Here is a 13,527-nt window from a genome sequence, read left to right as displayed (position 1 = left end):
AGTATTCTTCCTACGTGCATCCTGATATTTTTCTTTCTTACTTAGTAGGGGTGATCTGATTGATTCATTTTTAGATTGTTCTATCAGCCTGGTTTTCCCTCTGAAAGGGGTATCTGAGGCTTTATTGGGGAGGAGAGGGGGGAGGGGAGGAGTCATGTACACATTTGGGGATGTTTCTCCTCACACAGACAGCTGCTGAGGAATGCCTGGGTTAGCTGTGTCCCCCGAGGACGCAGGGTGCCCCAGACCCTGGGTGAGCCCGAGGAGAGCTGTACTGACGGAGCCACACGCTCTTCCTCCACGTGTTAGGAAATCTGTTTCTGGTTTATGGAGGTGGGAAAACGAGCAGTGACCCTGTTGGTAGCTACCGTCCCGGGTGCCCGGGTGCTCTGAACAGTACTCGGTCACAGATTGGAAGAAGTAGTGCCTGAATTAAGTTTTGGGCACTCTTCACTCTGAACTTTGACTTTATTCTGAGGCTCAGAGATGAGAGTGTAAGCCCAAGAGATTTTCCATGTGACCATGAATATTCAAAACCAGGAAGAAAGAAATCAGTTACATATCCTGAGTCAGAAAGAAAGAAATAAAAGATATTTCATTTTAGAGAGTAGGTATACCATTTCTGTAAATTTTTTTTTGGAATGCCAGGAAATGGCAATATATGCCAGAGTATTTTTTTTTAATTAAAAATTGTTATTGTCATTTCTTTGCTTTACAGTTTCACACATTTAACAATAAAGAATGGAATAATTTGACTCTTTGGCTTTGATAGTATAATATCAGGAAGTGAATGTACAGGTCACTTGGCATGGATATGATAAACTTTTGTCCCAGGCTAATGACATTTCGATTACTACTTTTAAAAATAAGATTGTAAAACTTTTATTTGGAATATATTTCCAACACTTTTGGCACATTGAAGTAGTATGATACATGGTTGCAAGTGATTGAAATGGGTTCAAAATCCCATGAATTGTCTTCTTTAAAAAAAAAGGATCTGTGAACTTGGTATGAGAAAATGAAAGAGAAGCGCACAGCCAGCCCGTCGGATGAAGCAGTCTCCCCTTGCTTGGCTCCTGTTTGATTTAATTTACCCTTAATTTATTTAAGCTGTGCTTTTCTTTTTCTTATTTAAGCGAAGCAGTATGAATATTTTATTTTTTAATTGAGGAGAAATTCTGCTTCCTCGCACCTGCAGACTGAGAAATCTGACAGGGCTTCTTAGTGCTGTTAACTGCAAGTGCTGTTTGTAGTTTGTTATGAGCTCTAGAAATCTTCCATGGAGAAAAGAAAGGGATTTGGTGAAAAGAAAAGTCCTAGGGAAAGAGTCAGTTAGAGAGTGTGCCGCCTGCCAGACTGGAAGAGGAGGAGCCGATCCGTTCCGAGTCTGTTTGGAGAAGCAGGGATGCAATTAACAAACGCACGTCTCTGAAGCAGCGATTAGAATTTTGGGTGAACTACTCAAAATTCCTGCCATACATATCAAAACTCTGTCAAATTACAGAGACTTCTTAAATGTTCTTCATTTTAAGAATAAATATGAAAAGAGATGATGCTTCTTGTTCTAAGATAACCTTTGATTGTGTGGAATGAGAATTTTTTTTTAATGTAATGCTTACATATTAGTGAAGTTTATGTTCAGATATATCACTTTTAGAAACATGTAGCTTCAGAGCTGCAGATCGTGCATTTGATACAGTTACAAGAACAGAATCCTGGTTTTGGGAAACCCGAACCCATGAAGTTATTTTTAAAATTTTGATCCTGATTCAAGCTCATTCTGCAATATAGACATTTGATAGTTTGGTTTGATGCACCTAGTTCTGTGTGAGGCCACTGCTGCCTGAGATGCGAGTAAGACATGGGCCCTGACCTGCACTAGCTTGCCTTGGACTCTGGTGGGGGAAACGCACGCTGAATTAGACTAAATTATAAAGCAGTGTGTGGTGGGAGAATGAGCCGCCTTGCTGGGTATACAAAGGGCAGAGTCCCCAACTCCGAATCCTGGGAGGTTTTACAAAGGGTGTGTGCTGGGGCTGTGAGCCTGAGTTGTGCTTTGATAGGAACTGAACCAGCCTGTAACTACTCCGGGTCACTTGGGACAATATGATGCTAATGCTTTGTTTTTAGAATCATGCTAGCTTGCTATTATTTTTTTTTTTACTACTCTGGATATATATGCCCACACAGTAGTTTAATCAATTAATTAATATTTTTTTTACTCATTATAAATTGAAAGGCTAGTATGCTTGTACCTAGCCAACCTAATGAACTGAGCACATTGATATATAATTAAGACTTTTACGTATTAAATTTAGAAGTGTAAAAGCTGTCTGTGTGCTAATGAGCCCCACATCTATTTGGCATCTCTCCTCCGATATTCAGGCATCTCAAAGGTAGCATTTTCAAAACCAAACTCTCTCCCTACTTTCCCCAAAGCATCTTAATTAATTGCAATCATACCTTCCAGTTGCTCAAACAAAAAGCCTAGGCGTCATCTCTGATTCTTTCTTTTTCTCTCATGCTCCATAACTCAGTTGTCAGAAAATTCTGTCGATTCTAATTTCAAATATATCCAGAGTCTGGTCTCGGTATACCACCTCCAGGGGCTGTCACTGTGGCCCAGGTCCCTGCTACTGCCTGACTTCATTAATTCATTACAGCCTCTCTGCTCCTTTGCTTCTAGTCTAAGACTCACACAGGGGCTAGAATGATGCATTTAAAATGTAAGTTAGATCACGTCACATACCTGCTTAAAACCCACCGAGTCCCCACATTGAGCAGAGCAGAAGGTGAACTTTGTAACTTTGACCGACAAGGCACTGTACAGTCTTCTGTCTTTGCTCCTTTGTTTGGGCATGCCTCCAGTTAGTGTTCCTTCTGTTCACTCTGCTCCGGGAGCTCTGGCTGCTTACGAATGCTCTGACATCTTAGACCAGTTCCCACCGCAGGGCCTTTGCACTAGCTCTTGCCCCAGACATCAGGATGGTTTTGTTTGCTCCTTCACCTCCTTCAAACTTCTGCTCATGTATCTTTTCAGTGAGATCATTTTTGACTTTTTGTTTAAAATTACACTCCGTCTTCCTCCCTTCCACTGTTCTCCATCTACCTTGCCTTTAAAAATTTTTTTTCTTTATAGTATATACTTACTACCTTTTAACATAGGATATAATTTGCTTACTTATTATTTCCACTGTCCCCTTCCAACTAATAATATAAGCATGCTATGTACAGGGATTTTTGTCTGTTTTGTTCACTGCTGTATTTTTAGCAGCTGGAATGTTTTCTGGTATATAATAGGTGCCTAATAGTTACTGACTCTATGAATAATATTTTCAATGCTTTTTTTTTTTAGTGATTAAAGAGGCTGAACTTTATAAATTATTTTTACACTTTCAGTGAAAGTGCAAGTGTTAGTCACTCAGTTGTGTCTGACTCTTTGTGACCCCATGGACGGTAGCCCACCAGGCTCCTCTCTCTTTGGAATTCTCCGGGCAAGAATACTGGAGTGGGTTGCCACTTCCTTCTCCAGGGGATTTTCCCAATCCAGGGATCGAACACAGCTCTCCTGCATTGCAGGCAGACTCTTTACCCACTGAGTCACCAGGGAATAATACCCTTTCAGTAACTGGATTTAAATATCACTTGCTCTGCACTAGGGAAATGGTTCCCTGTTCAGGATGGATCAACTGGGTATCTTTTTCAGAAGTAGTGGTGTTTATTAGTATCTTTTAAAAGTTTCCCCCATATGATCCTAACGTGCACCAAGGTTGGAACCACGTGCTCACTAAAGTGTGAATTCACTAAGTGTGAATGAATGCATGAGAGTGAACTGTAGCAGAGATGTAGGAGAGATGCACATTTGGATTGGCTCAGGCATTAAGATCAGATGTCAGATGTTTGCAGTGAGAGGTTGGTCATGAGTAGCACAGCCCGGGGGGGCTGGTAGGAGAGGCGCTAGGGTGGGGTGAAAGGAGGCAGAGTAGATGGAGCAGACACAGGGCATGCCCAGTAGCTGTAGCAGGGAGGAAAGTGTGTTCCCCTGCTCCCTTGGCAGCTGTTGGCAGTTGCTTTCTGTCTAAAGGGCATAGTTCCAGTGGCGACTGCCTGGTTAGTAATTTGTGTTAAGGCAGGTATATTATATTTCTGAGACTCACTAATTTTTCTTCCCTCTGAAGTAATCAGGAAGTGAGCTCAGTTTTAAATAACAAGTCCAGCTCTTTGAGCACAATGAGAATAACTTCTTGCAACTTGGAGATTTGAGCTATTTTAACTTAACCTGTCAGGGAACGGTAGGGATGGCTTTGATAAGCACGCTCTGGAATTCCTGTCTGCAGTTGAAATGGTTTCTGTTTCCTCAAAGTTTCAGAGAAGGTGGGAGATATGATCAAAGTTATTTAAACAATATTTCTGTGGCTGGTAATGTGGCAAGGAGTTAGAAGGGATAGCTCTAAGGAGGAGCAGCGAGTAAAAATGTCCTGGAAAGCAAGACAGAGCGTGAATAAAATGGTGAGAGATGGCAGATCCAGCAGAAGGGCAGGAGAGCCAGCCAGCCTCGGATTTGGAAACAAAGCAAGGAGACCGCAGACCATTGTGATTAAGAAGGCAGTGGCTGGAAGGACACCTGGAGAAGGGCCAGAGAGCTCACGTGGCAGCTCTTGCAGATGCGATGAGCGTTCCGGGCCTTGGAAGTCTCCTTTTCATGGTTAGGACTGGAAATTGTTATTGTCTCTGCCCGGCTCTTGGGCAATGAAAAGCTTTCAGTTACAGCCTGAGGGTCTCAGTTCTGTGAGGTGCTGGGAGGATTTCCCTGATGTCCTCAGTGTGACTTATTTAGCTTTTATTACTACTTCTGCTCTCGAGTGCCAGCCGTAACCAACCAAACTGAGGTTCGGCCTAGTTGATGAGCAGAACAGATGCCCCTCATCCTCCCCGTAGGACAACCAAGTTCTCCTCTAAGTGTAGACCCTGTCCACATGCGGAAGCCTTCCTTTGCCCGGGGGTAGAAATTCCCTCTGCTCCAGCCCGTGCCCAGCATCTCAGTGTCTTTACCTGTAGTTGTAGTTTGCCATGCGCACACCACACCTCCCTCCCTTTCTCCTGTGTCTCCCTCGTGGTTCCCAATAGGTGGCTCTCCCCAGGCCCCCCTCTCTCCCCCAAGCCTTTGGTCCCCTCTGCAGTCCCCGTCTTGGCAGCCTGACCTGTGACTGGCAGATGGGTGTGTGTTGCCGATCCACAGCATCGGCGGCCTGTCTTCACCTTGACGTTGCTCCCTGAAGATTGCAACTGATTGCTCTGAAACCCAGTCCCCGCGACGCCAACATCTGCAGGGCTGGCAGGAAGTAATTTAGGGACTAGTTGACATTTGAACATGGTTAACCATACAGAAGTTTTTATCCTTCGCGAAAGTTATCACCTCCAGCTGGCTTCACGTAAATTATCCTTGCTGGTCTGAACCAGTGGGAACCCCCCAGCCCCTGCCTTTGCCAAGGGCGCTCCGATTCCCTGTCCGTTGCTTCACCCGCTGGAGTCAACCTGCACAACAGGATTTTGTTTCAGTTTGTACTTTTCTAGTCTTAAGAAAATTTGGAAGCCATTTGAGGTCTTTTTATAATCCTCCAAGTCTGTGTTTCCTAGGTAACATTTTAATGCCTCATTTTGTTCTTAAATACATACACAGCCATACAGTCATTGACTAATTTTAGCCTTTAACCTGAATTGGCTATAAGTAATATTTTTTTCCTCAATAAAAGCGGTATTAAACTGAAAGTTGATTTACCTACAGTCTACATTCTGACTTGGGTTTCTTTTCAAATACCTTACTAAACTGTTTAAAAATGGGAACAAAGCCTGTCAAAGATCTTGGTTGTATGGCTTCGCTTATTCAAATCCTCTGTGATTTGTGTAACCCAAGACTACCAGTGAATTTGTAAGAAAAGTCAGTTTAATTAAAATGTCAGTTTCCTAAATGTAATTATTTGTTTCAGACTATGAAGGATTATGTTGGGTAGCTTTTAATGAAACACTGGAGGGCACTATTATGAAATTCCCTTAGCAAGGCAAGGAGTATGATGAATTTGACAGAGCTGTTTGTGGCATTCTGAATAAAAACACCACAGCCTGTAGAGGTGCTCTGGACGTGTCTTATAATGTTGCCGGTTCCCAGGGCTTAGCCTCCTGGAACTGCTTTGGGTGCTGTCATTTTCCAGGTTGAACTGGCCAATGTGGTCACAGGAAAGGCTTCATGAACGATGTCAGCGACTGTCAGCTCATGAAAAAATGGGCCTTAATTGAATCCGAGGGCAAAAATGCTCTTGATGATCTTAATAGACAGCTGGCATGTGAGAACCAAAGTAAACCTTTCTTTTCCTGTTTGAGTTTATGCTCCATTGGAAGAGGAAAAAACGCTTCATTTATGGACAGGAAACCCAGGGCAGTCACCATCTGACCCACCTTGCCCTGAGGAGTGGGCCTGGAGGCAGGACTTCTAAAAGCTTAGGAGTTAATCAACTAGAATGAGAGTTTTATCATATGTAGATCAGATCAGATCAGATCAGTCACTCAGTCCTGTCGACTCTTTGCGACCACATGAATCGCAGCACGCCAGGCCTCTCTGTCCATCACCAACTCCCGGAGTTCACCCAGACCCACGTCCATCGAATCAGTGATGCCATCCAGCCATCTCATCCTCTGTCATCCCCTTCTCCTCCTGTCCCCAATCCCTCCCAGCATCAGAGTCTTTTCCAATGAGTCAAGTCTTCGCATGAGGTGGCCAAAGTACTGGAGTTTCAGCTTTAGCATCATTCCTTCCAAAGAAATCCCAGGGCTGATCTCCTTCAGAATGGACTGGTTGGATCTCCTTGCAGTCCAAGGGACTCTCAAGAGTCTTCTCCAACACCACAGTTCAAAAGCATCAATTCTTCGGTGCTCAACCTTCTTCACAGTCCAACTCTCACATCCATACATGACCACAGGAAAAACTGTAGCCTTGACTAGACGAACCTTTGTTGGCCAAGTAACGTCTCTGCTTTTGAATATGCTATCTAGGTTGGTCATAACTTTCCTTCCAAGGAGTAAGCGTCTTTTAATTTCATGGCTGCAGTCACCATCTGTAGTGATTTTGGAGCCCAGAAAAATAAAGTCTGACACTGTTTCCACTGTTTCCCCATCTATTTCCCATGAAATGGTGGGACCGGATGCCATGATCTTTGTTTTCTGAATGTTGAGCTTTAAGCCAAATTTTTCACTCTCCACTTTCACTTTCATCAAGAGGCTATTTTTATTTCCTCTTCACTTTCTGCCATACGGGTGGTGTCATCTGTATATCTGAGGTTATTGATATTTCTCCCAGCAATCTTGATTCCAACTTGTGTTTCTTCCAGTCCAGCGTTTCTCATGATGTACTCTGCATAGAAGTTAAATAAGCAGGGTGACAATATACAGCCTTGATGTACTCCTTTTCCTATTTGGAACCAGTCTGTTGTTCTATGTCCAGTTCTAACTGTTGCTTCCTGACCTGCATACAAATTTCTCAAGAGGCAGATCAGGTGGTCTGGTATTCCCATCTCTTTCAGAATTTTCCACAGTTTGTTGTGATCCACACAGTCAAAGGCTTTGGCATAGTCAATAAAGCAGAAATAGATGTTTTTCTGGAACTCTCTTGCTTTTTCCATGATCCAGAGGATGTTGGCAATTTGATCTCTGGTTCCTCTGCCTTTTCTAAAACCAGCTTGAACATCAGGAAGTTCACGGTTCACATATTGCTGAAGCCTGGCTTAGAGAATTTTGAGCACTACTTTACCAGCGTGTGAGATGAGTGCAATTGTGTGGTAGTTTGAGCATTCTTTGGCATTGCCTTACTTTGGGATTGGAATGAAAACTGACCTTTTCCAGTCCTGTGGCCACTGCTGAGTTTTCCAAATTTGCTGGCATATTGAGTGCAGCACTTTCACAGCATCATCTTTCAGGATTTGGAATAGCTCAACCGGAATTCCATCACCTCCAGTGGCTTTGTTCGTAGTGATGCTTTCTAAGGCCCACTTGACTTCACATTCCAGGATGTCAGTGATCACACCATCGTGATTATCTGGGCCGTGAAGCTCTTTTTTGTACAGTTCTTCTGTGTATTCTTGCCATCTCTTCTTAATATCTTCTGCTTCTGTTAGGTCCATACCATTTCTGTCCTTTATCGAGCTCATCTTTGCATGAAATGTTCCTTTGGTATCTCTGATTTTCTTGAAGAGATCCCTAGTCTTTCCCATTCTGTTGTTTTCCTCTATTTCTTTGCATTGATCGCTGAAGAAGGCTTTTCTTATCTCTTCTTGCTATTCTTTGGAACTCTGCATTCAGATGCTTATATCTTTCCTTTCCTCCTTGCTTTTCGCTTCTCTTCTTTTCACAGCTCTTTGTAAGGCCTCCCCAGACAGCCATTTTGCTTTTTTGCATTTCTTTTCTATGGGAATTGTCTTGATCCCTGTCTCCTGTACAGTGTCACGAACCTCATTTCATAGTTCATCAGGCACTCTATCAAATCTAGGCCCTTAAATGTATTTCTCACTACCACTGTATTATCATAAGGGATTTGATTTAGGTCATACCTGAATGGTCTAGTGGTTTTCCCTACTTTCTTCAATTTCAGTCTGAATTTGGCAATAAGGAGTTCATGGTCTGAGCCACAGTCAGCTCCTGGTCTTGTTTTTGTTGACTGTATAGAGCTTCTCCATCTTTGGCTGCAAAGAATATAATCAGTCTGATTTCGGTGTTGACCCTCTGGTAATGTCCATGTGTAGAGTCTTCTCTTGTGTTGTTGGAAGAGGGTGTTTGTTATGACCAGTGCATCTTCTTGGCAAAACTCTATTAGTCTTTGCCCTGCTTCATTCCATATTCCAAGGCCAAATTTGCCTGTTACTCCAGGTGTTTCTTGACTTCCTACTTTTGCATTCCAGTCCCCTATAATGAAAAGGACATCTTTTTTGGGTGTTAGTTCTAAAAGGTCTTCATAGAACCGTTCAACTTCAGCTTCTTCAGCGTTACTGGTTGGGGTAACTATATGTACCCCATACATAACTATATGTACTATATGTAGACTATATATAGATAGTTTTTTGAAATTGTGACTTCTTTCTGTCCTATTCATTCTAGAAGATTTTGAATTTTCCTAAGTCCGAAAAATAGGTTTCCTATTATCTCTCCCTGTTATCAGCACTTTAGGAAGTATTCAAACCTCAGTCACCTTCCCTAATTTGAGGGGCCCAACTGACACAAGTCAAGCTTTCTTTATTACAGACCTTGGTTGTATCTTCTCACTGTGTGCTGGTGGAGGCAATCATTTTTCTCCTGTGGAAAAATGTGCATGAGAAAAGTTTACCTTTCAAGCCATTATTAAGTGTACTCTTCTGTGGTAGCAAGCACATTCACAGAGTTGTGATGAGATATATTACCGTGAGGGAGGCTAAGGATAAAGTGATAATTCACATAGCAACTTTGTGTGAGAAGCTGTGCTAAACCCCAGAATATGTGTGTGTAGGAGGTATTTATGTGACTGGATAGAATTTTTATGATTTTGCATCTTCCTGGTGACAATAATGCGGGATAGTTGAGAAAATAAAGTGACGCTGTGTATGTATCATATGTGGCCATATTTAACAGTTCACACACGCACGTGGTTACAGCAAAATTCATCCTTCAAAATAGTTTTTAGCAGCCCTGTGGTTCCATTTCATGTATTTCTGATTTTGCTGAGGTACAGACACGAGGCTACTGTCAGGATATGAGCTCAGCAAGCCCCCCAGTGCCTGTTACTCACAGAGGCTACTTGATTCTATACATGTTCCCAGGACAGTAGTGATGAAAATTTTTGGGGTGTTGGGATCAAAAGTACCCTGTAAAGAAAGCTAACTATAAAAATAAAGTGGCTTAAGAAAAAAATTTTTTTAATTAGATATAGTTGACAATATTAGATTATGGTAATATAACATAGTGTTTCAAAAGTTTAATGGATTGTACTCCACTTATAGTTGTAAGAAAAGGTGTTTTTTAAAAAATATAGAAAATAGAGTACATTACTGAGGTCAGTGTTTGAAGGATAACAAATGATTTAAGTGATGTCTGAAAGATTATGGGCTTCCCGGGTGACTCAGTGGTAAAGAATCTGCCTGCCAATGCAGGAGGCATGGATTTGATCCCTGGGTCAGGAAGATCCCCTGGATGAGGAAATGGCAACCCACTCCAGTATTCTTACCTGGGGAATCCCATGGACAGAGGAGCCTGGTGGGCTACAGTCCATGGGGTCACAAAGAGTCAGACACAACTTAGTGACTAAGTGAACAACAACTGAAGATTATGGAAACTTATATTGCTATCTATTTTGTATTTTATGTAGGTTTTTTTTTTTTTAACCGTTCCTTTTGTTACTGAAGAAAAATTGTTTTGTTTAATGCCAGCCTGCTTTATTTATGGGGAGAGGTAAAGACTAGGGCCATGTTTCAGGTATAAAGTTAGAGCCCACGGGCCCCCCGTCCGGGCCCTGGCTGTGGTGTTGGCTGCAGTTTTCAGACCGTGAGTGAGGAGGCTCTCGGGGAAGGGAGACCACAGTCAGCCCCGGTTCCGACTGGTCATCTGCATGGACGTGCCGAGATAGAGCAGTCTGGGGTTTTGTTTTCTGTTTTTGACAAAGGTGAGTCTGTTCCCTTTCGTTATGCTTTGTTTGCCAAGTACTGGTGCAGTTCTGGTGTTGGCAAAGTCTGTGATGGCTTGAGGAGGAGCTTCGTGAGAACCGTTTCTCCTTTCCAGGTCCTGCCTCCATTCTCTGGTGTTGTCCTGAGCCCCACCCTGCAGGTGGCTTCTGTGAACATCTCTGAGAGGCCAGCTGCAGAGAGGTTTTCCTAAACCTCATTCTGAGTGCTCGGAGTTGAGCCCTTGTGACAGAGGCCTGCAGTCACTGAGAAAGTGTCCCCTGCCGCGGGGGCACTTTCCGTGTGTCCCGCCCCTCGCTCTTCGTGCTCGGGGCGGCGCTGACGGGCGTCCGGCCAGCAGTGAGTACGAGGCCTCTCTGAGAGCCGAGACCCTTTCCCTGTGTCCCGCCGCTCGCTCTCCGTGCCTCTCACGGGCGTCAGCGGCGGTACTACGAGGCCTCTCTGGGAGCCGGGGCCCTTTCCGTGTGTCCCGCCCCTCGCTCCGCGTGCTCCCGGTGGCTCTGACGGGCGTCCGTCAGTGGTGAGTACTAGGAGGCCTCTCTGGGAGCCGGGGCCCTTTCCATGTTTCCCGCCCCTCGCTCCTCGTGCTCCTCGTGGCTCTGACAGGCGGCAGCGGCAGCGGCAGCAGCGCGAGGCCTCTCTGAGAGCCGAGGTGGAAGGAGGGTTTCCCACGCCGCCCGGCTTTCCAGAGCGGCTCTGTCCAACCCTGGAGCCCCAGCCCACACGCAGACGTAGAATAGATGTTAGATGTAAACTAAATAGCACAAAATGAGATAACAAATTCAGGTCCTTCCACATACTGGTCCCGTTTCAGATACTCAGTGGCCTCGTGTGACGAGTGGTTACTGTGTTGGACGCTAGAGAGAGAAAACACGTCAGTCACTGCAGAAAGTTCTCCGTAGACTGTTCCTTGTGTTTTGTCCTGCAGCAGCGGGGATACCAGCGTCTTCTCTTGGGTTTGAAGCTCACCTGACTCACTTTTGAGGCCTTTGGCAGTTAGGTTATGCCCGCAAATCAGGAATCACTTGCTCCCCCTACAGAAGGACTTAGGGCGGCCTCGGGTAGACCGGCCTGTACTGGAGGGGCTCCCTGATGGCGCTGGAAATGCCTGCTGCTGCTGTGACAATTGACCGCACACACAGCAGCTTAAAACAGCACAGATCTGTTACCTCATGGTTTACTGGTGAGAAGATCAACACAGGTCCCATCAGACTAGAATCATCTGGCCTGTGTTCCTTTCTGGGAAATTTAGAGATGTTTTCTCATCCCTTCAGGTTTTTGAGGAAATTCGCTTCCTTAAGTTGGTAGGTCTGAAAGTCCCGATGTCTTGCCGGCAGCTCTAGAAGCTGCCCACATTCCTTGGCCCCTGGCCCTCTTCCTCCAGATGCAAAGCCAGAGAAGGCAGGTGGAACCCCTTTCACAGTTTAAATGTCCCCTGCATCTTCTTCAAACACATCTCTGACTTTAGCTGGGAGAGGTTCTCTGTTGCTCTGAATAATCCAGGACAGGCACTTTATCTCAGCAACTTTAATCATATCCACAAAATCTCTTTTGCCATATAAGTTGGCACATGAGAGCATAGGGAGTGGTGTTATTGGGTCTACCAGATGCATCCAAATTAATTCTTTGCATGTTATTAAGCAAAACAGCTTATTTGAGATATAGGTTATTTGAAGAAGATAATTAAGAGCCTGCCATCTTTATCCACCTTGATAAAATATCACCAAGATATCTCTGATTAACAATTTGTTCTTATTTTATCTTTTATAAAAAAGAAAACCTGTACAACAGTGGTATTATCATGAAGATAAATATCTGAAATCAATGTTAAAGAAAATAATCCTGTCAAATTGTAGGTAATTAATGTGATCGACTTAACAGCTTTCCCACATATTAGAATGCTAACTTTTGATTTTTATGATGCCTCAATAAAATCTGCTTGATTTTAATGTTTATTGCCATTCATTTGTTCACCTTAGATTTCTGACTCATTTCTTATTTATTATTAAAATATTATGTAACCATTTAGTTTAATAATTCTATAGTCTATTATTCAGTGCAGTGATATTCTGTAATCAACTGTTCTTAATAGTTTTTGAGGATGTAGTATTTATCTTTCTCATCTTTCATTTTATTTATCTCATTAGCTAAGAAACCTTTCCAGCTTGGACCTACGTCATATCACTGAACTGGATAATGAAACCGTGATGGAAATTGTCAAGAGGTGCAAAAATCTTAGCTCTCTCAATCTCTGCCTGAACTGGATTATAAATGACAGGTAACCACCTTAACATCTTAAAAATACTTTTTCAAAGGGAAGCATGTGTTCTGTGTACCAAGCACTGATTATCATTGTAATAAGGCATGTCTACTCTAAGGAAAATGTGATATAGCTGTGACTTTTAAAATAGATATTTTTAAGTTTTGAAAAACATTTAGAAGTATACTTTTAACCCATCCAGTTTTGGGGCTTCCCTAATGGCTCCAACAATAAAGAATCTGCCTGAAAGAGGAGACCCAGATTCAATCCCTGGGTGTGGAAGATCGCGTGAAGTAGGAAATGGCTACCCACTCTTGCCTGGAGTGGGTATTCTTGCCTGGAGAACTCCATGGACAGAGGAGTCTGGTGGGCTACAGTCCATGGGGTTGCAAACAGTTGGACACTACTGAGTGACTCACACTTGCTTATATTTGCAGCAAAGTTTATGTGTTAAGATTCATATGTTTGCCTAAAAGTCTATTGAATCTTCTCTTTGTCACTCATGCAAGACATATTGTTTATTTGTCACTTTAATAGTTTTGCAACTTTTTGTGGTTGATTTTACTGTTCATT

The 13,527-nt window shown here is 43.2% G+C and overlaps 1 protein-coding gene across 1 annotated transcript in view; it reads left to right on the top strand.

The window, feature by feature from the left end:
- Positions 1-13,527, top strand: part of FBXL17 (F-box and leucine rich repeat protein 17) — a 527,341-nt gene that overhangs the window by 170,633 nt on the left and 343,181 nt on the right. The window contains 1 exon segment of the mRNA XM_070373201.1: positions 12,842-12,972. Within this exon segment, the coding sequence (XP_070229302.1) occupies positions 12,842-12,972 (131 nt within the window).

This window comes from Bos mutus, chromosome 7 (assembly GCF_027580195.1).
Source record: "Bos mutus isolate GX-2022 chromosome 7, NWIPB_WYAK_1.1, whole genome shotgun sequence".
NCBI classification, from domain to species: Eukaryota; Metazoa; Chordata; class Mammalia; order Artiodactyla; family Bovidae; genus Bos; species Bos mutus.
This window is presented reverse-complemented; position numbering and strand designations above follow the sequence as displayed.